The sequence below is a fragment of the Aotus nancymaae genome, unplaced genomic scaffold (genome assembly GCF_030222135.1).
Source record: "Aotus nancymaae isolate 86718 unplaced genomic scaffold, 86718_ANA_hifiasm-v0.15.2.pri h1tg000016l, whole genome shotgun sequence".
NCBI lineage: Eukaryota > Metazoa > Chordata > Mammalia > Primates > Aotidae > Aotus > Aotus nancymaae.
In genome coordinates this window covers 48,775,562-48,799,395 of record NW_026988428.1, presented here as the reverse complement: position 1 = coordinate 48,799,395, position 23,834 = coordinate 48,775,562, and the positions used below count along the sequence as shown (strand labels likewise).

The 23,834-nt window shown below is 39.7% G+C and overlaps 1 protein-coding gene and 1 long non-coding RNA gene across 3 annotated transcripts in view; one reads left to right on the top strand and one right to left on the bottom strand.

Moving 5' to 3' along the window:
• MSRB3 (methionine sulfoxide reductase B3) overlaps positions 1 to 12,447 on the bottom strand; it is a 186,150-nt gene extending 173,703 nt beyond the window's left edge. The window contains exon 1 of one of the 2 annotated variants that reach the window (XM_012444910.3): positions 12,328 to 12,447. In XM_012444910.3, coding sequence (XP_012300333.2) covers positions 12,328 to 12,424 — 97 coding nt within the window. In that variant the 5' untranslated portion in view covers positions 12,425 to 12,447. The remainder of the gene's footprint in view (positions 1 to 12,327) is intronic. The other variant, XM_012444913.2, reaches the window with a different exon arrangement.
• A 357-nt stretch (positions 12,448 to 12,804) lies between these two features.
• LOC105711992 (uncharacterized) lies at positions 12,805 to 23,361 on the top strand. The gene is made up of 3 exons (XR_001106216.3): positions 12,805 to 13,043; positions 16,234 to 16,391; positions 23,273 to 23,361. It is a non-coding gene; the product is annotated as an uncharacterized LOC105711992 (long non-coding RNA).
• Positions 23,362 to 23,834: the final 473 nt, after the last annotated feature.

Below are 23,834 nucleotides of genomic sequence, written 5' to 3'. Positions count from 1 at the left end.
AGCAATAGTGAACCCCAGATAGTTTTTAAAAGACTCATATAACAAAATCATGGAAAATTAAATTGCGTCATGGCTTTGAGCAACTAGTGTTGTATAGCAGAACCCATTTGAACATCACACTAGGGCCATTCTCTTTGAATGTCATAGAAATGTTTAAATATCTTAAAAAGCCAAATGGGAAAAAGCATAATTAAAAGAAAAGACTACATAGCAGTCAAAGTAGTGTAATGATTACAAACATGGACTCCGGAGCCAGACTGCCAGATTAAATCACAGTCATACAAATTACTGAACACCTCTTGTCTCAGTCCTTAATCTTAATATATGATTTGTCATAATGATATTGTACCTCCTTGATAAAACTGAAATAAGTAAATAAATATTTAGAACAATGCCTGACACATAGCACATATCTATATGTAAGTATTTGCTATTATTATTACTATTATCATCACTATTATTGTTAGATATATAGATAATGAAGCTTGAAAGCAATAGGAGAAAATACAAATTTGACTCCTTAGGAAAACACAAGAATCCTAACAGATAAATGTCCAAGGAGCATAAATAAATTAAAAAGTAGAAAAACATATGGATAATAAAAGAAATGCTAACTTTTAGAAAGACGTGTTATATACACCACTATAGGTAACATAAATATAATTTTGTGGGGGAAAAGGCAATTTATACTGGATAAAGAAAACATGGTACATACACATCATGGAATGCTACACAGCTACAAAAAATGTGATCATGGCCTTTGAAGCAACATGCATGGAACTGGAGGCCATAATCCTAAACAAACTGATGCAGGAAAAGAAAACCAAATGCCACATGTTCTAAGTGGGAGCTCAACATCAAGTGTATATGGATAAAAAGAAGGGAACAATCGACACTGGAGCCTATTTGAGGGTGGAAGGGGAGTGAGGATTGAAAGTTCATGCTATACTGTTTACCTGGGTGACAAAATCATCTGTACATCAAACTCCCATGACATGCACTTTACCCACATAACAAACCTCCACATGTATCCCCTGAACCTAAAATACAATTTAAAAAGAAAACAAAATGCAGGTCACAGAGGATACACAGCAGATGATTTTTTTTTTTTTTTTTTTTTTTTGAGGCAGAGTCTCACTCTGTCACCCAGGCTGGAGTACAATGGCATGATTTTGGCTCACTGCAACCTCCATCTCCCGGGTTCAAGCAATTCTCCTGCCTCAGCCTCCCAAGTAGCTGAGACTACAAGTGCACACTACCACACCAGCTAACTTTTGTATTTTTTTTTTTTTTTTTTTTTTTTTTTTGAGACGGAGTTTCACTCTTGTTACCCAGTCTGGAGTGCAATGGCGCGATCTCGGCTCACCGCAACCTCCGCCTCCTGGGTTCAGGCAATTCTCCTGCCTCAGCCTCCCGAGTAGCTGGGATTACAGGCATGCGCCGCCATGCCCAGCTAATTTTTTGTATTTTTAGTAGAGACAAGTTTTTGCCATATTGGCCAGGATAGCCTCAAATTCCTGACCTCAGGTGATCTGCCCACCTCGACCTCCCAAAGTGCTGGGATTACAGGTGTGAGTCACCATGCCCAGCTGATGACACTTATATAATGTTCTAATACATGCAAAACTAAACAATGTAATATAGAGAGATACATCTATGACAAAACTATCAAGAAAGCAAGAGTTTATCAGTTATCTGTGTTAAATGATAATCACAAAATATAGGACTGTGGGTACTTCTGAGTCGAGGAAATGTGTGTCACATAGGCATCTTTCACATTCCATTTCTGCAGCTGGATGAGGGTACCCAGATTTTTTAAAAAATGGTATTTAAACCTTATATAGACACTATATATTCTTTTTTGTATATAAAATATTCTCTAATAAAAAGGACAAAACAGATAAGTAAATTTTACAGGCAAGAGAAGATACTTTTTTAAATCATCACATTAGCTAAGTTTTTTTCTTTAAAACTCACAGTGAAGTTTTTTTTTAATGTTAAGACTAAGATTAACTAATCTTAAGAGTTAAATAGATTTAATAGAGTAGTCAGAGGCAAATTCCAGCGGTAATGTACCCTGCTAAATGAGGACTTTTCTCATCTGAAATCTACTGTCAAGCATAAATAAGCAATTCTCAGCTGTAAATTTAGAAAGACATAATTTCTAGTGCTTTCTTTGGGAACTGGTGCTTTTCATGGAACACAGGTCCCAAATGGCAGAAGGAGGGCAGTCCTCTATTGCCCTCCCAGCTGAGGCCCCTACCTTGCCCCTGATTCAGGAGCTGCTAGAAGAATCCTCTGGTGAACAGCCAAGGAAGCCCCGGCTCCTAGGACATTCACGGCAGTACATACTGGAGTTGTACCAGCAGTTCAGCTGACTCGCATGGGCACCCTAGAGAGAACCGCACCATTGGGGCCACCATGGTGAGGCTGCTGAAGCCCTTGACCAATGTAGCAAAGCCTCGCAGAGGTACCTGGCATATACAAATACTGGGCTTTCCTCTCAGACCAAACCAAGGATTATACCAACTAGTTAGAGCCACTGTGGTTTACCACCATCATCTCCAACTAACTGGCTTCAATCTCTCCTGCCATGTGGAGCCCTGGGTTCAGAAAAGCTCCTTTTCTTTTGGAAAGGAGCTTCAGATGGGATGTTTAATATGATGCTTCTTCAGATGGGATGTTTAATATGATGCTTCTCAGACATTGTAATCTAGCCTTTAAACACTAAATCTTTAAAAGGGTTGTGTAACTTTGCCAATAGATCAAATTACTGGGCACACTAGGCTATGAAGTTCGAACATAAGATCTTAGATGCAGTGTAACATAGTGAGTTGCACAAGATTGCCAACTTGAACAAACTATAACAAAAGAAGACATAATTTTGTATAATGTATTAAATATATTTTCCATTAAAAATTATGGAAAGTTGGAAACTTTAAGACAATCCATAAATTATAGAATCTTAAAGGCAATATGAGGTATTACCCAGTCCAATAAATTCATTCTGCAGATATGAAAACTGAGGCATAAGAAGCTTAAATGACTCAGGCAAGAACAGGACTAGAAAAGTTTAGTTTTCCAATTCACTATCTAATGCTCTTTTCGTAATACTACACTGACTCCCCTACAGCACTAACTGTAAACAAGGATGCAAATGTGCAAATGAACCTACAATTTTACAAGTTGCTCAGCAAACAGGTAACATGTTCTGCCCTCAACCCTCCTTTCCCTGGCCCCCTAAGGCAATCTGACTAGAAGGCATATTCGCACTCACCAAAATCAGAAACAGGTCAGGAGCAGTGGCTCAGGCCTGTAAACCCAGCACTTCGGGAGGCTGAAGCAGGTAGATCACAAGGTCAGAAGTTCAAGACTAGCCTGGCCAAGATGTTAAAACCCCGTCTCTACTAAAATACAAAAATTAGCCAGGCATGGTGGCTGGAGCGCCTGTAATCCTAACTACTTGGGAGGCTAAGGCAGAGAAATGCTTGAACCCAGGAGGTGGAGGTTGCAGTGAGCCAAGATCACACCACTGCACTCCAGCCTGGGTGACAGAGTGAGACTCCATTTCAAAAAAAAAAAAAAAAAAATCAGAAACAAAGAGGACTATAGTGCACTTTTTCCTTTTAGCTCTCAGTTACTGTTAGACCAGAGTTGCAAAACAACTTGTGGCTTCTCACCCATTGCCCTATCTAATCTGGACTATTACAGGGAGATATGCCTTATCTTTCCTTAGCTACACAGCACTAATCTAAGATAAAATAAGTATTCGCCTATAATAGACCCTATAGTTCTCTCTCAATCCCAACCAAACTCAGGTTCTCTGACAATTAAACACAATAAAAACAAAAGAAATGTACTGGGCATGAAGGCTCATGCCTATAATCCTAGCACTTTGGGAGGCCAAGGTGGGAGAACTGCTTAAGCCCAGGAGTTCAAGAACTACCTGGGCAACATTGCGGGGGAGACCCTATCTCTACATAATTTTTTTTTTTAATTAGCCAGGCATGGTGACACAAACCTATAGTCCCAGCTACTCAGGAAGCTGAGGTAGGAGGATCACTTGAGCCCAGGAGGTCAAGGCTGCAGTGAGCTATGATCCTGCCACTGCACTCTAGCCTGGGCAGCAATGGGAGACCCTGTCTCAAAAACAAAAACACAGAAAAAAAAAAAGAGAGAGAGAGAAATGAAAGAACGAATATAAAATTTAGGACTCTCTAATTTATACAAGGACTGTCCCGAGTTGTTTTTGGTTTTTGGTTTTGGTTTTGGTTTTTATTTTTTGTTTTGTTTTTGAGAGAGAGGGTCTCACTCTGTCACCCAGAATGGAGTACCGTGGTGCAATAGAAGCTCACTGAAACCTTGAACTCCTGGGCTCAAGCAATTTTCCCACCTCAGCCTCCGGAGGAGCTGGGACCACAGGTGCTGCCACCACACTCTGCTTTTTTTATTTTTTTCATTTTTAGTAGAAGCAAGATCTTGCTATGTTGCTCAGGCTAGTCTCAAACTCCTGGCCTCAAGTGATCCTCCTTCCTTGCCTCCCAAAGTGCTGAGATTACAGGCATGAACTACCGTGCCTAGCCTTGAGGGTTTTTTTTTTTAAACAGATTCTACCATGTATCACAAGCTCATTTTCAATAATGCCTTAAGTCTTACATATGTACTGAAAGATGTTTTTGTCTTTAAATAAAATAACTGACCCAAGAAACCGTAAGAATTTGTTATGTAATTTATAGTAACAGAAGACATGTCATGGCTGTAACGAAGACCTGTAGGTGTATACTAACATGCAAATCAACTAAATTCCACTTTAAAATAGCACTATAGTTCTAAAAATGATGCTCATTTATCTAAAAATACAATTTTTAAAAAGTATTTATTTATTGTATTTTCTAATCCCTGAGACGGTTTAATAGTCTGGTCTGAGTATAAAGTACGTTGTCTGGCATAACATATACAAATGCTATTGTTAAGAGGATTCTGGGAAGTTTTCCTGTCATTCCAAAATTTCAGCTATGGCTTAAATTTTCAAACAGAAGTTTCCCCCATACCTCACATTCTAAAGTAAGAGGACAATGAGCTACTCAAAGTTAAGACCAGAACTTCCCTAAGAGTATACACAAAGCAAGAAATCAAGTGATGTCCATAGACTCTATACGTCATAGTTTCCACATGCATACTTTCCAAATATATGAGAATGTTTATGTATTTATAAGAACTTATTTCAAAATTTTATGGCAGCTTTTGTTGTTACGTATTTTCTCAATCAACAGATACTAAAAACACAATTACTAGCACATGGAAGGGTCCCCATTATTTTTAATTTAAAGAGTTGGAAATTACTCAATACTGTATACTATATGTAAATGTGTCACTGTAGATAAATGTTATGAACAATATACTATTTTTATAAACCTAGAATCAGGATGTATCATTCATCTGGAAGCTAGACTCTGAGAAAACACTTCCTGTTTTTTTTTCATTTTTGGTTTTTTGTTTTGTTTTGTTTTCTGAGACAGGGTCTCATTCTGTTGCCCAGGCTGGAGTGCAGTGGCACAATCCTGGCTCACTGCAACCTCTGCCTCCCGGGCTCAAGCAATCTTCTTACCTCAGTCTCTGAGTAGCCGGGACTACAGGCATGCAACAATGCCCAGCTAATTTTTGTAGAGATAGGTCTCGCTATGCTGCCCAGACTGCTCTTAAACTCCTGGACTCAAGTGATCCGCCCACCTCAGCCTCCCAAAGTACTGGAATTATAGGCATGAGCCACCAAACCCAGCCAAAAACACCTCCGATACCAGCGTTCTTTCTCTATTTCACCTATATTCATCTCCACGTTTTATAAATCTCTTTAATCTGTGTAAATAAAGCCCTCTAATAAAATAAATTCCCTCAACTTTCCTTTAGGAAACCAAGCATCAATGAATTGCCCTGAGGTTTCCAAATCAGCACACAACTGGGTGACTCAATCATACAAATGTCCGATAACAATGCTGCTCCAGGCTACCACAGTCAAGTGTCAGAGATTAGGGTATAGTGACCAGAGTGGCCAACTCAAGTAAGTGTACAGGAACCTTGCAGTCAACACTTGAAGAGTTAAGGAAAGCAAGGCATTCTGTAAAAAGGAGGGAAATATGTGATGTATCATTATTTTTTTTGTTTTAGATTAGGAAATTGTCAACAATTATTTTATGGATAAGAACCCGACCATGGCAATAAAAAGTGATGATAAAGGACCCCAAAAAAGTATAAAGAGTAATCCATCTGGTGGAAATCATATCTTCTTCACATTCTGTCCATTCTTGGGGGAAGAAGAGGGAGGAACAGGGAGGAGTGTGAGACAGAATGTGTTTTCAAACTGGTGATGATGAAGACATTTAAGAGTTAGTCCTTTATCTGAAGAAAGATAAGAAGCCACTCAGGGAGGGTTAAGCAAGGAAGGAGGAGAAACAATTTTGTAGTTTGAAAAGGTCATTCTAGACAGTATCCTTTGTCCAGCGTTTCCCATGTATTATCTCTCAAGTTAGTAAATGTGATGCCCCCTCAACAAGGAAAGCTCATGAACAGAATGCCATATACTGACTGGACATCTTTTAAAGTCAGATCAAATTCTCTCCTCTATGATGCTTTTCCTGTACCCTTCCTTTTACTCCAGCTAACAAATGCTTGCTTCTTCTCTTTATTTTTAACTCTCCTTACTCATACATGTTTTATTTCTAGCCCTGATCTCTCCCTCCAAGTTCCAGTTTCACACTTTAGATTCTACTACACATCTCCACAGGAATATCCTGCCAGCACCTCAAAAGCAAGAGATCTAGAACAAAACTTATTTTTACCTCCACCCACAAACCTGCTGAGATCACATTCTCTCCATCACCCAGGCTTAACGTCTTACGTCACCTTTTATTCATCCCTTTCTTTCCCAATATTCAATTGCTTATTTCTGTCCAATGTATTTTAGCAACACTTTTCCTCTTGCAGTGCCGCTACTCTCATTAGGTCTTCATTCCTTAAGAGAAACTTTTAAAACACTTCTTTATGGTCTTATGACTTATTTCCCAATTCAATTCATTCTCTAAACTATTAGATTACATAACCCATCATTCACCTCTGATTATGACATTTCAAGGATCAAAAACGTCAGTCTCATAACTTACTAACCCAATCCAAATTCCCTAACAGCATTAAAAGCCTTCCATGTCCTAGGCAACACTTAATTTGCCATCTTTGTACTTTATTGTCCCACTATTCCTCTTTATCCATGCTCATTTTCTTCTACACCTGTCCTCTCTGATCTGGTAAATTTTGTATGCTCAACAAAAACTGATTTCCTTCCATATGAGTTGCTGTCCTCTCTTTCCCCACACCATCTCAGTTACAGGAAAGCATCCTGTCATTTATATATTCCATCTTCATACAGGAAATTAGAGTTGTTCATGGAAAAGCCTATAAAATCTAGGAAACAGACAAGTATTAAGAAAGAAGAGCAGTGTGACTGAACTCAAATATCAAAAGAAGACAGCAGCAAACAGGATACCATAAAAGCATCAGTGTATTTGAAGAAATTAGAATTATTATACCTGAAACAATGGATGCTAAGAGCCCATCGGAATTCTTCTAGCTGGGTGCAGCGGCTCATGCCTGTAATGCTAGCACTTTGGGAGGCTCAGGCTGGGGATCACTTGAGGTCAAAAGTTTAAGACCAGTGTGGCCAAAGTGGTGAAACCCCATTTCTACAAAAAAATACAATTAGCTGGGCATAGTGGCAGGTGCCTGTAGGCCCAGCTACTCAGAAGTGGCTGGTGGGAGAATCACCTGAGTCCAGGGAGTTCGATGCCACAGTGAGCCATGAGTGTGCCACTGCACTACAGTCTGGGTGACAGAGTGAAGCCCTGCCTCCAGAAAAAAAAGAAAGAAAGAAAGAAAGAAAAACCATTCTAGGTGATTCACTGATGTAATAGAATTTATAGTTTGGTGAAGAAGATAAATATATATGGACTTAACTACAACACAAGACAATATTGTAAAAGTTGCACTCCAACCACAGTCCAAAATGACTTAGAAGCACAAGGAAATTACAAATTCTGTGATATGAGGAAGACTTTGCAAACTACCATCTGACAGAGGCCTTAAGTACTTCTTAAGTTCTGATAGAGAAGAGGTCCAGGCAGTAAGAACAGCGTAAAGGAAAAGTAGAAGCAGAAAATGTTAGCTACTTGTGAGAAATAGGAAAACAACTGATGAATTCTCGTTCCCTAAGCTATCACTATTTCAAAATATCTCTACCACTTATATAGTTTTAATAAACTTATCCTAAAGAGCCACTCAAGGTAAGCATTTTATTCAGTGAATTCTTGAAAATAAGCAGATGATTATCTGCAGAGTGAATTAGTTGTTATCAGAGAAAATGTTCCAATTCAGGTGGATCTCAAGCACCACAATTCCGGAATGTGGTGCTACACCCCGGTTATTCTCCATAGGCTTCCTCTTCAGCATTCCTGCAGCAGTAGTAACTGCTCTAACATCCTAGAATCCTACTGAGGGTGACACACACTTCTACACACACCACAATCAAGAGGAAAGTATACATTTTAAGGACTATGAACTCATAATATAAAATGGAAAAATGCAAAATCAAGCCATCTACATGGCTGTACTATGTACACCAGATAACTCTAGAATTAGAAGAGACTTTAGGGAAAATCTAGGTCAACCATGTGACCTAAACTGTGTCTATCAAGTTCTACCTCTCTGGAATTTACAATCAAGCTCAATAATATAGCCTCTCCTTATGTAGGGACACATAAGTACTCAGGAGTTGCTGAGTAGCCACATCCAACTATGAAGAAGAAGAAAAAAAAAAAGTCAGCAAAGAAAGAACAATGAAACAAAGGCCAAGACTAGAGAAAGGGAATGTTCAAGGTCTTCCAGTCCCTGATCTCAGGCCCTAATAAGGTCTGCCTACATTTGACTTCCAGTGGTTTTCCAACAAATTCCTTTCTTCCTTTTTGCTAAAACTAGTTCATTTCTGTTACTTGCAACAGAAGCTTAAATGAAGAAGTAACCAAAATTTCTCATAAAGTAGATTGCTTGATGCATTACTGATCTTTTCCATACTTTCCTTCTTTGTATTTCCCTTAAAGCCATAAATATGACTTCAGCATACTTTACAAATAAATACATGAACAGGGATTAGGGACTGCACTGAGCATTTTAAAAGGGAAATCTATTATGCCCAGGAAAGAGAAAATACAGAATATTCAAAGTAAATCCTTAAGATACAGCAATAAGAAATGCTAACAAGTGGCAAATTAAATAGCTGATTACCCTCCTATCCAAATCCAATTTAATTCTGCTAAATCAGATAGGTAGATCCAATTCAATCTTCTCTGAGGTAAGATCAAAAGTTGACAACCCATTATAGGCTATTTCATCTGGAATGCTCCCAGATAACTAGCCTTTCCAACCACAGGAATGTTTGGATGCTCTCTGGTGGTATCCCTAACCCAGACCTAAGTAACAAAACTGAATATCAAACTGTCTTAAGGCCTGGGCTTAACTATCTCCAAAAAGCAGTTAGGTATTTACCCTATGACATAATCAGCACTTTCTGCTATTAGATGAGGAAGACAAAGTAATAGAAGCTTAACATGGAATCCATCCAGGTATGTATATATCTTTGTGCACATTCCAGGTATTAAGACAATTCTGAGACAGATCTGGACTCTCCAAAGCTGGACCACACTCATCACATCTGGCTATGGTAGATGAGTTTGACATGTATAGCAAGTCACAGGCTGACAACCAGAATTTTGAACCACATGTAGTAGGTAGCTCTGCAGAGTTATATAAACAAAAACAGTATTATAGGATCTTGGAATTAGAAGAGACATGGAAATGGTCCAACTTAATAATTTTACCAAGAAAGAAGCTACACATGGGAATCAAATTCATCAACCAAATCCATAACTATGATAAATTATACAGGTGCAGATAAATTAAAGAGATTGTGACCAGATTATGACAGAACCAAAAATGCGGTGGTGAGATCATGGCTTAGCACAGCCTCAATCTCCCTGGCCCAAGCAATCCTCCCACTTCAGCTTCCCAAGTAGCTGAGACCACAGGCATGATTCACTACGCCCAGCTAATTTTTTTTTAATTTTTGTAGAGACAGGGTCTCCCTTTGTTGCCCAGGCTGACTTGAACTCCTCAGTTCAAGTGATCCTCCAGCCTTGGCCTCCCAAAGTGCTAGATTTCAGGCATGAGCCACCACATGTGGCCTTAAAATCTATTTTTAATTAATAAATGGCATATGTATTAGAAAAACTGATTAATCTTACTGTTGAGATAGTCTTTGGATATTCTTTTGACTTGTGTAAAACAGTAAGGATTTCTGACTTAATAGATTAACATCTTAGTTAAAATATTGAAACAAGCACTTTTAAAAACAAGCAATGTGTTGATTCAAAATCTAAATTACATTGTATGCTGCAACCTTGGCAGACAGGAATTTTAGGCACTGTGACAAAATTCTAAATGGCAAAGAGCTACTTATCTTAATACAAAAATTTCCAGATATTCATATAGGGCACTAACAAAAGTCATCAGAAATTAGACTGATTATATCAACTGGGACTAAAATTAAAAGAATATATGTTTCAATGGTCCAAATATGAACTTGGTGTTCAAAATTATTGGCAAGGGGCCACTACAGTTGATTTTGGTCTTTGAAGGCCATTTCACCACAAGTATTAGGTAAGTCAATACATCACTAAGGAAAAATAAAGCATACATATATTTCCTGGCAATAAAATCCACTCTTCACTATCCAGCACAGTATTTTTCAGAAATCTATTGATAAAAATGTGAAATTAGAACCTGTTGTATTTCCCAAGAAGTGCTATTGAAGTTACACCTAAAATATGAATCTATAAAAAGCAGTGTTTTTTTGAAAAATAATACTATGCAGAAACAAACATGAAACTGGTATCACTGCTCAAATTACTACTTACAAATTACAAATTTAATCAAGTTAAATATTGTAAATATCTGCCATTAATCTGAACTGACAATTTTATAAGTTATATGAACCCTGAAGATTTTTAATAGACAAAACTGTCTTTGAAACTCAATTTTGCCACCAGTACTGCAAATGAAAATATGAAGAGATAAACCAGAGAGTACTGAATATAATCTATGCTTCATAGAGTCAGTCATAATTTATGAGTCCTAGTTTGACATAGCTTATTTGACAATTTAATCTATTGATAGCAAAAACAAAAGCAAACTAAAATCTCCTAAGTAGTCTCAGCTCTAAGGAGTTATAATTTATGTTCTTCCACTCCAGATAAAATTAAGAAGCAAGAAGCTTTGATGACTACACATCACAAATGTAAAAGTCCGTGCAATTTCACATTTACCTTTAACTCTACATTTGTACTTTTAAATAATTGATTTTTAAAATAATAATCTGATATTAAATTCCCCCTAATATTTTCCACGTGATTCAAGAAGATTATCTTATAACATCTTACTGTAACGACTTTAGAATTGCCACTTCCGATAGCTATTAGCCTGAAGCCAAATAAGGCAGGAACAGCACTTTTCATTCACATAGTTAGACTTGAAATAGTCCAGTGTAAAACTTCAAAAACAGACTTGGATGTTTTTTTTCTATTCAAAAACAAAACTGGTACCTGGCAAACTCAGGGTTCTGTTCGATTTTGGCCTGAATGCCAGGCGAGCCCGCGGGAGCCTGGCCCAGCAGCGTGGCAGCCGCGCAGGGAGGGCAAGCGGCGGGTGCGCCCCCGGGTGTGCCCCTCCCCGCCGCCCGCCCGCGGCCCTGAGCCCCAGTCCCCACCGAGCCGCACGGCGAAAAGCTCAGGCCTGGAGCCCCAGTTCCCACGCCCCGGGCCCGTTATCTGAGCGGCAACCCTGGCCGGGCCGATGCACGGAGCAGAGGGCTCGGGATGGCCCCCTCTCCTGGCTCCCGCGGGCTGCCACGCCAGATCGCTCTCTCAGGGGCCCGCGCCTGGCGAGAGGCTCCCGTGGTTTCAGGCTTGCTCCCGGGACGGGATAAGGTGTCAGTGAGGCGGCCAGACGCCTCCCGTCGGCGGGTGGGGGAGAAGCCAGCCCTGACCTCCTTCCGTTCGGCCCCTCATCGCAGGCGCGGGGCGCAAACCTTCTGCTCCCCTTCTCGGCAGAGGCAGGGGCTGTCCCCGGAGAAGGCCGAAGGGGCGTGGAGGGGATCTGGGCTCGGGTCACACCCTAACGTGGCAGGGTCGGGGTGGGAGGGGTGAGGTGAGGAGGGGAGCCCGAACTTACCGGACTGCGCACTTCCCAGAGCCGCGGCCGCGGCCAGGCAGAGGCAGAGGCAGAGGCAAAGCGAAAGGGGTCGCGGGAGGGTCCGCCGCGGGCTCATGGAAAGGCCAAGCAGCCGCCGCCGCTGTCCGAACCTCTCTCCCTCCCTCCCCGGCTCCGGGCGACGGACGGGGCGGCGGGAGGCATGACGGGAAATTCCTGGGCACGGGCCGCCGAGTCCAAATATGAGCATAGGAGAAGAGCGAGGGAGGACCGTGGAGCGCGGCGGCCGCGGACGGGGCCCGCTGCCCGGGGCTCCGCGGCCGCCAACTCCCTCCTCCTTTGCCCGGTCCTCCTGCTCCTCCTCCTCCTCCTCTAACGCCCCAGGGCTGCCGGCCGCCCTCTGCCAGGTGGCAGGCATCTCTTTCCAACTCGAGATCCCAGAGCAGAGCCACCTGGCGTGTTCCACCTGAGACCCCTGAAGGAGTGGGAGACGGACAAACCAACACGAAGAGACCGGACAGCGAGCCTGTGGGAAGACGTGTCAGGGGTTGAGACCGCTGGGGGTGAGGGGATAAAAAGTTGTGGCAAATACTTCTCTAAGTGTGGGAGAGTAAGGCAGGAGCAGCGCAGCCAGTTAGTCACTTGGCCTCCTGTACATACTGAACAAGCACTAGCTGTAATACAGAGAACCAGCCTCCTGCGTTCCAGGTGAACCGGCCCTCTCCAGCAGAGGAGGGGTGAGTGTGAGTGTGTGTGTGTGTGTGTGTGTGTGTGTTCTTAGCCAGAATTGCAAAGGGGCTCATCCCAAACTTATATTTGAACATTGTATATGCAGCCCAGGCAGGCTGGCTGAGTAAGTTTTTCACAACAAAATGCTTTTCACCGGTCTTTCTCTCCACCTCCAATCTCTATTCATCTCCACCCCCAGCCCCCTCCACACATTAGTTTTGTATTTACTGTAGCTTGTCTAAAATGCAGTGCTGTAATTCATTCAGAAGGTGCCACTTCTGATGAACAAAATGTCTGTCCTAGATGTTTAATTACAGGCCCAAGCCTGTAGTTGCCTGACTTTTCCTTGGCACTGATAATTCCTTGGGTAATCAAGTCCAAATGACCCTTAGCTTTCGAGACAACATAATTATGTCTTAATTCCTATAATATATTTTTTCCCTCAAACTAATGGGGCAGGACCTGGAGATGTAGGATGTTAAGTAATTACTTATGAACATTTTAAGATGCTAAATGCTACAGAAATGATTTATTGATCCAAAATACTTAAGGGGTAAATGTCAAACAGATTTAGAGTGTGGATTATTTAAACATAAACTAAAATGATGATAATTTGTAAATCACACTATTTGTTTGAAAATGCTATATCTGAAAATCAGAAACGTTGTTTCAAAACAAATTCAATTCTGGCAAAGTATTAAAACACATAAGCCAAAAAACAGTCCATTCCAAGTGGCTCCCCTCAAAACATCTGGTACTGAAAAACACCACATCCTGTGAATTACATACGGCAAATGGGCAAATTTCACCCTTAATGCACTGGCAGTTACAATGGGACTAAGAGTAGATGACCCAGATAAAGTAATGATGGCTAAATTGTAGTGCAATGAATGAAGGATTTAAATGACACATAACATATGACTATTCAATTAGGTACCTAGAACCTAGGTAGTTGGAAAGAAATACTCAAGAAACTCTTCAGTATTCCCTCCGTTTCCTCTTTTTTTATAGCCTTGTGTTACATAAGTGTCTGTTTTTCTACTTCCCCCACAACACCTTACAAAGTTCTTTGCCCATAGTCCAAATGTTTGTTTAAAAACAAAAATAAAATGAGCACAGCCATTTGTAGACCAGAATATAGGAGCTCCCTAAGTGTAAAGCATGTTTCAAAGGATTGTAATAATTATTACTGTACTTTAAATATTTTAGCAAAGAACCTTACGTACAAAAACACAAAATCATAAAGAATGCAATATCATTACAACCTAATTCATGTTAGTAAAAATAGAGAGTTCATTTTATCAACATAGCTGACATCACTATCAGCAATGCCAACAGCTATTCTAAAAGCTTGAATAAATATGCTAAGTGTGGCAAAAAAAGAACTAAAGTTACTGAGTGCATGATAAGTGCCAGACACTGTGCTAGATGTTTTATACCTGGTATCTCATTTAATCCTTACAAATATCTCTGAGATTGTTTTTATCCCTATTTTACAGCTCAGGATACTGAGGCATAGATAAATAATATGCTACCAGGAAGAGGTGAAGTAGTATCAGAATTAAATCCTCATTCTAAAGTGTATATATACTTTTACCATACTAATCTGTCTTATTTTCTCTACATTAAAAAAAAAAGGTGGCATTCAACAACTGTATTCATTGGGCTCTTGTGGTTTTAAGTAACTGGTATGCACTCGGGTTACCTCAAATAACCGAGGTAAAGAATACATGTGGAAATAAGGCCATTGGCTTACCTGGCTTGTCAGATCATCCTTTGTGGGCATGGTGGGTGGGGCCTGTGCCTTTGATAGCTAGGGGAACAGGAAAGGTACCACCCTCTTGACCGCATTCCTGTGAGTTTTGTAGTTTAACTACTGATATTTTAATCATATATTTCACAATACTTTTTAAATGTCTTCATTATTATAGTCTTAATAACAATCATGTTACCATATTCCGTTCAACACATTGATTTTAAGGCAAAAGACCCAGAAGAGGTAGCTGCTTCTGCCTGCTTCCTACACCATCCCTCCCCCAACCCAGTGGTGTGCTGGTAAACATTTAACAACCGATCTGGATGAAAGGGATAGAAGCCCTGATCTGCAGCATTAACCAATTCACATGGTATAAATACTCCCACCAACCAGATGTCTCTGAGGGCAGGGCTGGGAAGGGATGCACACAGCCAGTTTTCAGGGCCATAGAGCCAGCTCTGGCATACCACAGCTGCAACTCATGAAATGTCTTCAGAACACAGAATAATTCAAGTTGCACAACCACAGCTCTTTGTCTCTCTGCCTGTCTTTCCACTTCTGCTCCCACAACCAGGTGCCAACTCTTTCCATATATCTCATAACCAAATGCCCCAGGGGGAAGAATCTGATTCTATCACTATTCTTAATATTGAGTCTGTCTCACAAGCCACAGAGCAGCCTATAGAATGGCCACCCCCCAGCCAGGTGCAAGTTCTTCAGTTGTGGCTGAGATGGAAAGGTCACGTGCCAACAGAACATGGTCACCTATCCTAAAGAAACAGACTGTGTTGCTATCTTTTTATAGGGCTGTGCTTGGGGCAGCCTCTTTAAAACAGAATAGGTAAACATGACAGGCATCTAAGCTGTAACCTCGCCAAGGTGCTCTTCTCAGATCTTTAATAAAATCCCCTTAGTCAGTGCACAAAGCCTTGGGACAACCCCCACTTCACATATCCCAAGAAGCATCTTAGGTGGATGCCAATGACTGGAAAACAAGTGCCACTATTCTAAACCAATTAATGCTCAATTGAAGAGCGAGAGTAATACCTCTTAATGGGATATAATTCTTCAAACTACACTCAATACAAACTCCCCAAATTCTGCTTTTCTATAGTGGAAAGTGGGTGGTTATTATTCTTACCCCTGAGAACACTGTTTTATACTGATAGAAGCATGCCTCCTGCCTCAGTGCGCTACAATGGGAATAGGGTTAAGAACTGTTCTCAGCAACGTGGGGGGTACACTATCAATACTGACCGGCTAAGGGAGATGCCTGAATTTTTCTCTCAGATTCTGAAAAATGATCTCCATTGCCATGACACCATCCAGCCCACAGTCACCAAGTACATTAACATAATAAGCACTCACTACCAGGAAATCAGGTGGGACTCCTAAGCAGAGAGAAGACCAAATCAACGTGACCATTTTCCTTCTTTTCATAGTGAAGTGATTTGGCTGCATCTCCAATTATGGTATTTTCCGTTTGTCAAAGTCGAAGCTAACCCTTTTGTTGATTAATTCCGGAGAAAGTTGAAGTCTCTGTACTCCTGTGATTGACATGGTGCCTGACTCTGCCAGATTTTGCCTTGGATATGCCGCAGTAAGTAATAAATATTTAACAAAATTTTCCATGTTATAAAGAATTAAGTAATCATCTCTAGACCAGCAAAGCTGCTTGGCTTTTGCCAAGGTTTTATAATATAAAGCAGAAGAGGCAAAATCAACTACACACCACACACACACACACACACACACACCCGCACACACACACCCAGGGCAATGGGAAGAATTAACATTTTAAATGGTACAAAAGCATTGTGATAGGAGACTTGATTCTGCTCTTTATTTACTCAGTCTGTGTTCCTAAGTGCTTCTTGTATTGCCAGCATCTCACCCTATGGGTGTGTATGTCCAATTCTAAAGGTGTGTATTTTTCAAACAACTTGGCCCTAAATTCAGATCAGCTCTTTTATCCGTTGTTCAGCCAAAATGGCTACAATCTTGTCCAGTGGTAGAGGAAACTCTGGCTGTGTTAGGTTTCCTGGAAAATGGCATGTTGCTCTCCAAAATGGTGCCTCAGGAGATTTTCACCCTACAAGCTGCTATTACAGCCCAATCACCACTCAGGAGTCAGGGACTTGGGCTTTGATATTAGACAAATCTATCCAAGTGTGGCTTCTACCATGAAAGCTGTGGGCAGTGGACAAGAAACTTCTCTAAAGCCTTGATACTTCTGTCTATAAAATGGAAAACTAAAGGTACCTACCACACGTGGTGCTTAGCACTGAACCCCATGCTAGCACATGGTAAGTCCTTAATACATATCAACATAGTCCTAATATTAATTTTTATCATTGCTTCCCAACTTTCAATCACTACAGAGTCACTCTTTGCCTTTAAAGCCTTATCTGATATGATTTCCTGTCTTAAATGACTCATGATTCATAGTTTCTCTTCAAAGCTCAGTCTAATGTTTGTAATAATAATTACCTCTTAAAGAAATCTGTTCAGATTTAGTAATCTCTTCAACATATTTTTCTTCAAAATTACTTTTTATATTTATATCTAAAGTTATTAACAGTAATTATTTTTATAAGTTTTTAAAATTTTTAACTCCCTCAAAGCAATTCTATTAGAAGACTACACACACATTTAATGATTATTCAAACTATTTTGTGAAAAATCACTTTTAGAATTGCCATCAAAATATATGACACAATTTTTTAAATATCTTTAACAAGAAAATCATCTTTGCAGTCATTCATTCATTCACTAAAATATTTACCAAATGCTTGCTATGTGCTAGATAGATAAATCAGTAAACAAGATAAATCAGTAAAACATTTAGTAAGTTAAAGAGTAGTACTGCTAAAAGTGTTGGGGAAGTGACGGTAAAGACCTGAAAGAAGAAAACAAGCATTCAAATATCTGGGAGAGAACGCAACAGCAAGCGAAAAGGCTGCGCCCCAGGTGAAAGCAGACTGCTCCGTAGGAGGCCCATCCCAGAGGCCAGGTTAGGGAGTAGAGCGTAAAAAGGGCAGTGAGGAGTTGGGGAGAGCATTAGGAGCTGTGACCTGGGAGGCAATCTTGTAGGAGCTTATGGGTCATTATAAAGACTTGGGCTTTCATGGTGAGACGAGGCTATCATAGTGTTTTCAGTGCAGCAGTGACATGATCTGACTCACATAAGAATAACTCTGGCTATTCTGATAAGGCTTGTACAGACATTGTTAGGAGGTCTTGAAATAACCCAGGTGAGACAGGAGGTGATTTGGAGTAGAAAATATGTAGTGGTGGTGGTAGAAAGTGATTAAATTGCAGATATATTTGGAAAGAGAAGCCCACTGGATTTGCCGACAGACAAAATGTGGAGTGTGAAAGAAGAAAAAAGTTTAAATTAAAAATTTTTAATTGTGGTATATAGATGCACACTGACTGGAAGCCAATTTGGAAAGCAATAGGAGTCATCATCATTTCTTGAGTAGAAGAGAACTTAATGAAAGTAGCTTCTAGCCAGGTGTGGTGGTTTATGCCTGTAATCCTAGCACCCTGAGAGGCCAAGGCAGAAGGACCGCTTGAGTAGTTTGAGACCAGCCTGGTCAATAGATGGAGACCCCATCTCTACAAGAAAAAAAATTTTTATTTAAATCAGCCAGGTTGATGGCATGTGCCTGTAGTCCCAGCTAATCGGGAGGCTAAGGTGGAAGGACCACTTGAGCCTGGGATATCAAGGCTACTGTGAGCCATGATCATACCACTGCATTCCAGCCCAGACGACAGAGAGACTGTCAGAAAAAAAAGAAAGAAGAAAGAGGAGAGAGAGAGAGTGAAAAAGAGAGAGAGAAGAAAGGAAGGAAGGAAGACAGAGAAGGAGGGAGGGATGGAGGGAGGAGAAAGAGAGAAAAGAAAGAAAATAGTTTCTAAAAAGTGGGCAGTGGGGCAGATCGGAAGAAGAGTAGTGTTGGGAAGCTCACCCAGGTATGTATTGCAGATACCCAGACTTGAGATGATGAGGACCCCTAGACTAAATGGTAACAGTGAACAAGGAGATAGGGTAGGAATAAAGTTGCCAGATAAAATGCAGAGTATCCAGATACATTTGAAGTTTAGATAAAAATCAAAAACATTTTTTAGTATATGTATATCCTAAGTATTGCATGGGGCAAACTTACACTAAAACATTATTCATGGTTTACCAGAAATCCAAGTTTAACTGGGCATTCCATATTTTCATGCACAAAATCTGGTAGCCCTAGAGAGAAACTGGTAAACTCACTCCCATCCCTGTCCTCATATTTCCATCAGAGACAGATTCTGAAACAAACAAAAAACTTGTGTAATGTGACCAGTGTGAAATGGAGACAAATTCATTGTTAGTCCAGCTCTCTTGAAGATCTTGAAGAGATCAGTAAAGATGTCAGTTTTCTTTCCAGATCTATTTATTTTCCAACCAGGGCATGAGCCTTATTAATATTATGGCTATATTCGATTCTCACTACAGGTTTGATACTACACTGTATAATGTATATGAATATGTATATGTGGGTGCACGTGCATGTTTAATGTATGGGTTGGTTAGCTAAGGAACTATAGGGTCAGAGTTCCTGCTGGAGAGAATACTGAATAGAAACATGGATTGGAGGGCCCACAGTCAGTTCACCCATCATCCCCCAACCCACACACATGAACACAGACACACACACACACACAGACACACAACCAGGGATATTTTCCCCATAGTTCTCTCAGCTCAAGCCTGTGGCCTTTCTTGATTGACAGTGTATGGCATGAGTAGGAAGGAAGAAGGGCTCAGACTATAAGGCTCCTTTCAGTGGAGGTGTAGGGACAGTTGAAAGATTCAAAGAATGGGATCCATTTGGAGTAATAACTTGAACCTACAGGCTGGTCAAGCAAAAGCTTTCAGGAAGGTGACTCTCTGTCTGAAACCATAAGACCCTTGGGTGTTGCAAGGGGAAATCCAAAGTAGAGCTGCAAAACTTTAACCCTGTTCTCTCCTACTTTGTAATTCTGTTCTGGAATTGCCTCGCCAGGCCCTGGTGTCTAATTTTGTGGAGACTGAAAGGTCAAAGCAGCAAGGAGAAGAGATATGGTTTCCACTCACTTCTCTTGTAGATACAGGAAAAGACTGTGATTCACAATTGATGATTGACAGTGCCCAAGAACAGCCCACAGTGAAGCTAGAGGCCACAAAAGACCTGCAGTCTGCATCCTTGGGGAGTATTATTTCTTTTCTTTTCTGTTTTTTTTTTTTTTTAAGGCAGAGTCTGGCTTTGTTACCCAGGCTGGAGTGCAATGGCATGATCACAGCTTATAGCAACCTCCACCTCCCGGGCTCAAGGGATCCTCTCACCTCAGCCTCCCAAGTAGCTGGGACCACAGGTGTATACCACCATGCGTGGCTAATTTTTTTTTTTTTTTTTTTGGTAGAGACAGAGTTTTGCCAGGTTGCTCAGGCTGGTCTCGAACTTCTGGGCTCAAGCAATCCTCCTGCTTCAGCCTCCCAAAGTGCTGGGATTACACCAAGTATGAGCCACTGTGCCTGGCCTGTTGGGGGTATTTTGGAGAAGACAAGTGGAAGGGAAAGTAAGGTCAACCTTCACAACTGGCTTGTGGCCTAATAAAGGTTGCTCCTGAGCAAAAGTGAGCCATGCTCACTTTTGGATATGTGGATAGTAGAGATATAGGGAAAAACTTGGCAGGACTTGGATACTGACTAAATTCTCAATAGTAATAAAGAGATTTGCAGAGGAAGTGAGAGTCTTCATCCTTTTGTGACTCCTCAAAGGGTAAAGCATACTTAATACATGCTGTTGACTGACCCTTTATAGTGGTGGGAGGAATGATTGAAGTACAATTTATGTGTTTCAACTCTCACAGAGAAAACAAATAGAGCAGATAAACTATCAGCCACTTATCTTTTCATGGTAACATAAAATGAAATAAAACAAGAGTTCCTTCTAGAAACCATTTATACTGTGTTCCCAGTGATAATAGTTACAAGAGCAAGTAAAAATGGTTCATGTTAATAAAAATATGTAACTGTCTCACAACCAAAGCTCTGAAAAATTCAAGACATTTTGTGGAAAAAGACCCAAAAGAGACATTTACTATAGTATCTGAAGTAAAAGCAAAGCATTGAAACAATCAAAACATCTTCCAAGTGAATCAAATGGGAGTCAGCTAATTTCATGTTACTTCATATCGACAAGGAAAAATATATTGGAAACCCCATATACTAAGTAAGCATTGATACTGGCAACATGAATAAAATAGCTCTAAACTGTTTCCAACTTTGCCTCTAAAATTCCTTTGGCCTGAGGGCATAACATATTATTTCCTTTCTTCTACTCTGTGGGAAGTAACACACCCATTTCAATCTTTGTCACTTTTTTCCGTATATCAACATTCATGGGTAGAATTATTTGGAGCTGCTCTGATGATCCTCCCTAGACTGATACCACAATCAGATTCAGAAACTGCATGGCAGTAGGTCTCAAACTTAAAAATCAGAATTACTTGGAGAGTTTGTTAATATCCTGGGGTCTTTCTCAGATACAGCAATTCAGCAAGTCTGGTGAAGGGTTCAGGAATCTGCATACCTAACAAATACCCAACATAATTCTAAGACGGCTTGTCCACAGATCATTCTTTGAAACACTCTGGTTTAGAGTAACTGGAGTAATTTTCAAGTCTGCTTTCCAATGGGGTATAAGTTTTAATCTCTCTTTTCTATAATGCCCATTAACAGGGGTAAGAAAGATTAATAGGTAAATACAGGAAAGTATATATGACACAGCTTTCATGACCTTTCCAAAACACACTGCTTATTCATAATCCAACTAATCAAAAAAATCAAATAACTAGAATTTTTAGTTTTATCCTATAATAAGTGAGGGTCATTATGAAATGAGGCACTGTAAGTTTGTGAATTGTTTCCTAATTCATCAAAGATTAAATTAAGCTGCTTATAGTTTTAGTGCTATGATTTTCTGAAATTATCTTTTAATTCAGTTATAACTCTTAGGTAACTTTGATATTAAATTTACCAGGACACATTTTTAATAATTATTCCAGGTAAATAGGAATTCACTGTACCAATCTAATACTAGAATATCATATACTTTATTATACCAAAATATAAAGTACAAATTTTTTCTGACATAATGAAAATAATATGCCTTCTCTACACATTTTAATTACACAGAGAATATTTCTTCAACCAATATCTATTTATGATAAGCTTCTGTTTTATAACTAAGTTGTGTTTTAAGTACATTGACCTGTCATTGGGGAAAACCAAGAAAAGCAATTTTGATTTTTCCATGTTATTAAAGCATAATAGAATATGAAAATGATAAATTTTTTATATAGAGATTTATTTAGATATAATACAATGTAATTTTTGAAAATGTGCTTTTATTTCAATGTGATGTGGCTAATATTAAATGTAGAACAATGTAGAATTCATAATGACAAATAAATAACAGAGTAAGTGGCCAATCGACAAGGCTCATGGCTAGTTCCTTGAGATTGCAAATGGGATTCAACAACCCACATGGCTGCTCATACAAATAATCGCTCTTGTCTGCTTCTCTTGTTTATATTGCTCCCTATTATTTTCTAGGGACGTCCGCCATACAACCGAGCCATATTGTTACAAGATGTAATCACATGAATTAATTTTTAAGACTCCTATGGTTAAACAAAGATTACACTAGCTTATATGTTTAGAGGGATGTTAAGGAACATTTTAATAACACAAGACTAATTGTAGACAGTCATTTTCAAGATTTAATGTCTTCTGTTGGAATGCACAAACTGGTCCATTGCAGTCAGATTGACAACTCTGTAATGAATGACACTATCCTAGTTCCAGTGGTAATAATTCTTCAACACTGCCATACATGGTATCTGATCTCAGTGTTATCCACATTGAGAAAAAAATCACATTTTGATTTTTGCCTTTTTGAAGCAGAAGCACTGAGCATAAAAGAAAGACATTATGAACACAGTAGTTGAGGAAAACAATGAGATGAATCATGTATCAAAGATGAAAGACAAGGTATACCATTTCAAAGTAAACAAAAAGGATATATAGTTTCAAAAGAACAAAAACAGTTAAGAATGAAAAGCAACAAGTTTCAGAAATAAAGGAAGATATCAAAACTTCTGGGCATTCAAAACTGTACTCAAAAGGGATATACCAGAGAATTCACCATTAATATGATGTTTGCTGTGCATTTTTGGTAAATATCTTTTATCAGATTTAGGAAGTTCCCTTCTACTACCAATTTGCTAAGAGTTATTTTTTGCAAAAGAATGTACGAACATTTAATTTCATCAGATGCTTTTGCTATATCTATTTGAGACGATCGTATTATTTATTTCATTTATTTTGTTAATGTGACAAATTATACTGATTTTCTTTTTTTCTTTCTTTCTTTTTTTTTTTTGAGATAGAGTTTTGCTCTGTCATCAGGTTGCATGACCTCAGCTCACTGCAATCTCCACCTCCCAGGTTCAAGAGATTCTCTTGCCTCAGCATCCCGAGTAGCTGGGATTACAGGTAAGCACCACCACACCTAGCTATTTGTGTGTGTGTGTGTGTGTGTGTGTGTGTATTTTTAGTAGAGACAGGGTTTCACCATGTTGTCCAGGCTGGTCTCGAACTCCTCACCTCAGGTGATCCGCCTGCCTCGGCTTCACAAAGTGCTGGGATTACAGGTGTGAGCCACTGTGCCTGGCCTGATTTTCTAATGTCAGACTGCATTCCTGGAATAAAGCCAACTTGGCCATGATGTGTAAATCTCACTACATGTTGCTGAATTTGGTTTGCTGACCAATTTGGTTTGTTTGGGATTTTTGCTATTTTCTCTATTCAGTGAAATTTGCCTGTGAATTTTCCCTTTTTGTCTGGTATTTGCATCAAGCTTATGCTGGTCAGGAGTGTACCTCCTTTTTCTATTTGCTGGAATAGGGAATATATCATTTTAAAAGGAAGCACTGAAGAGATAATACATTT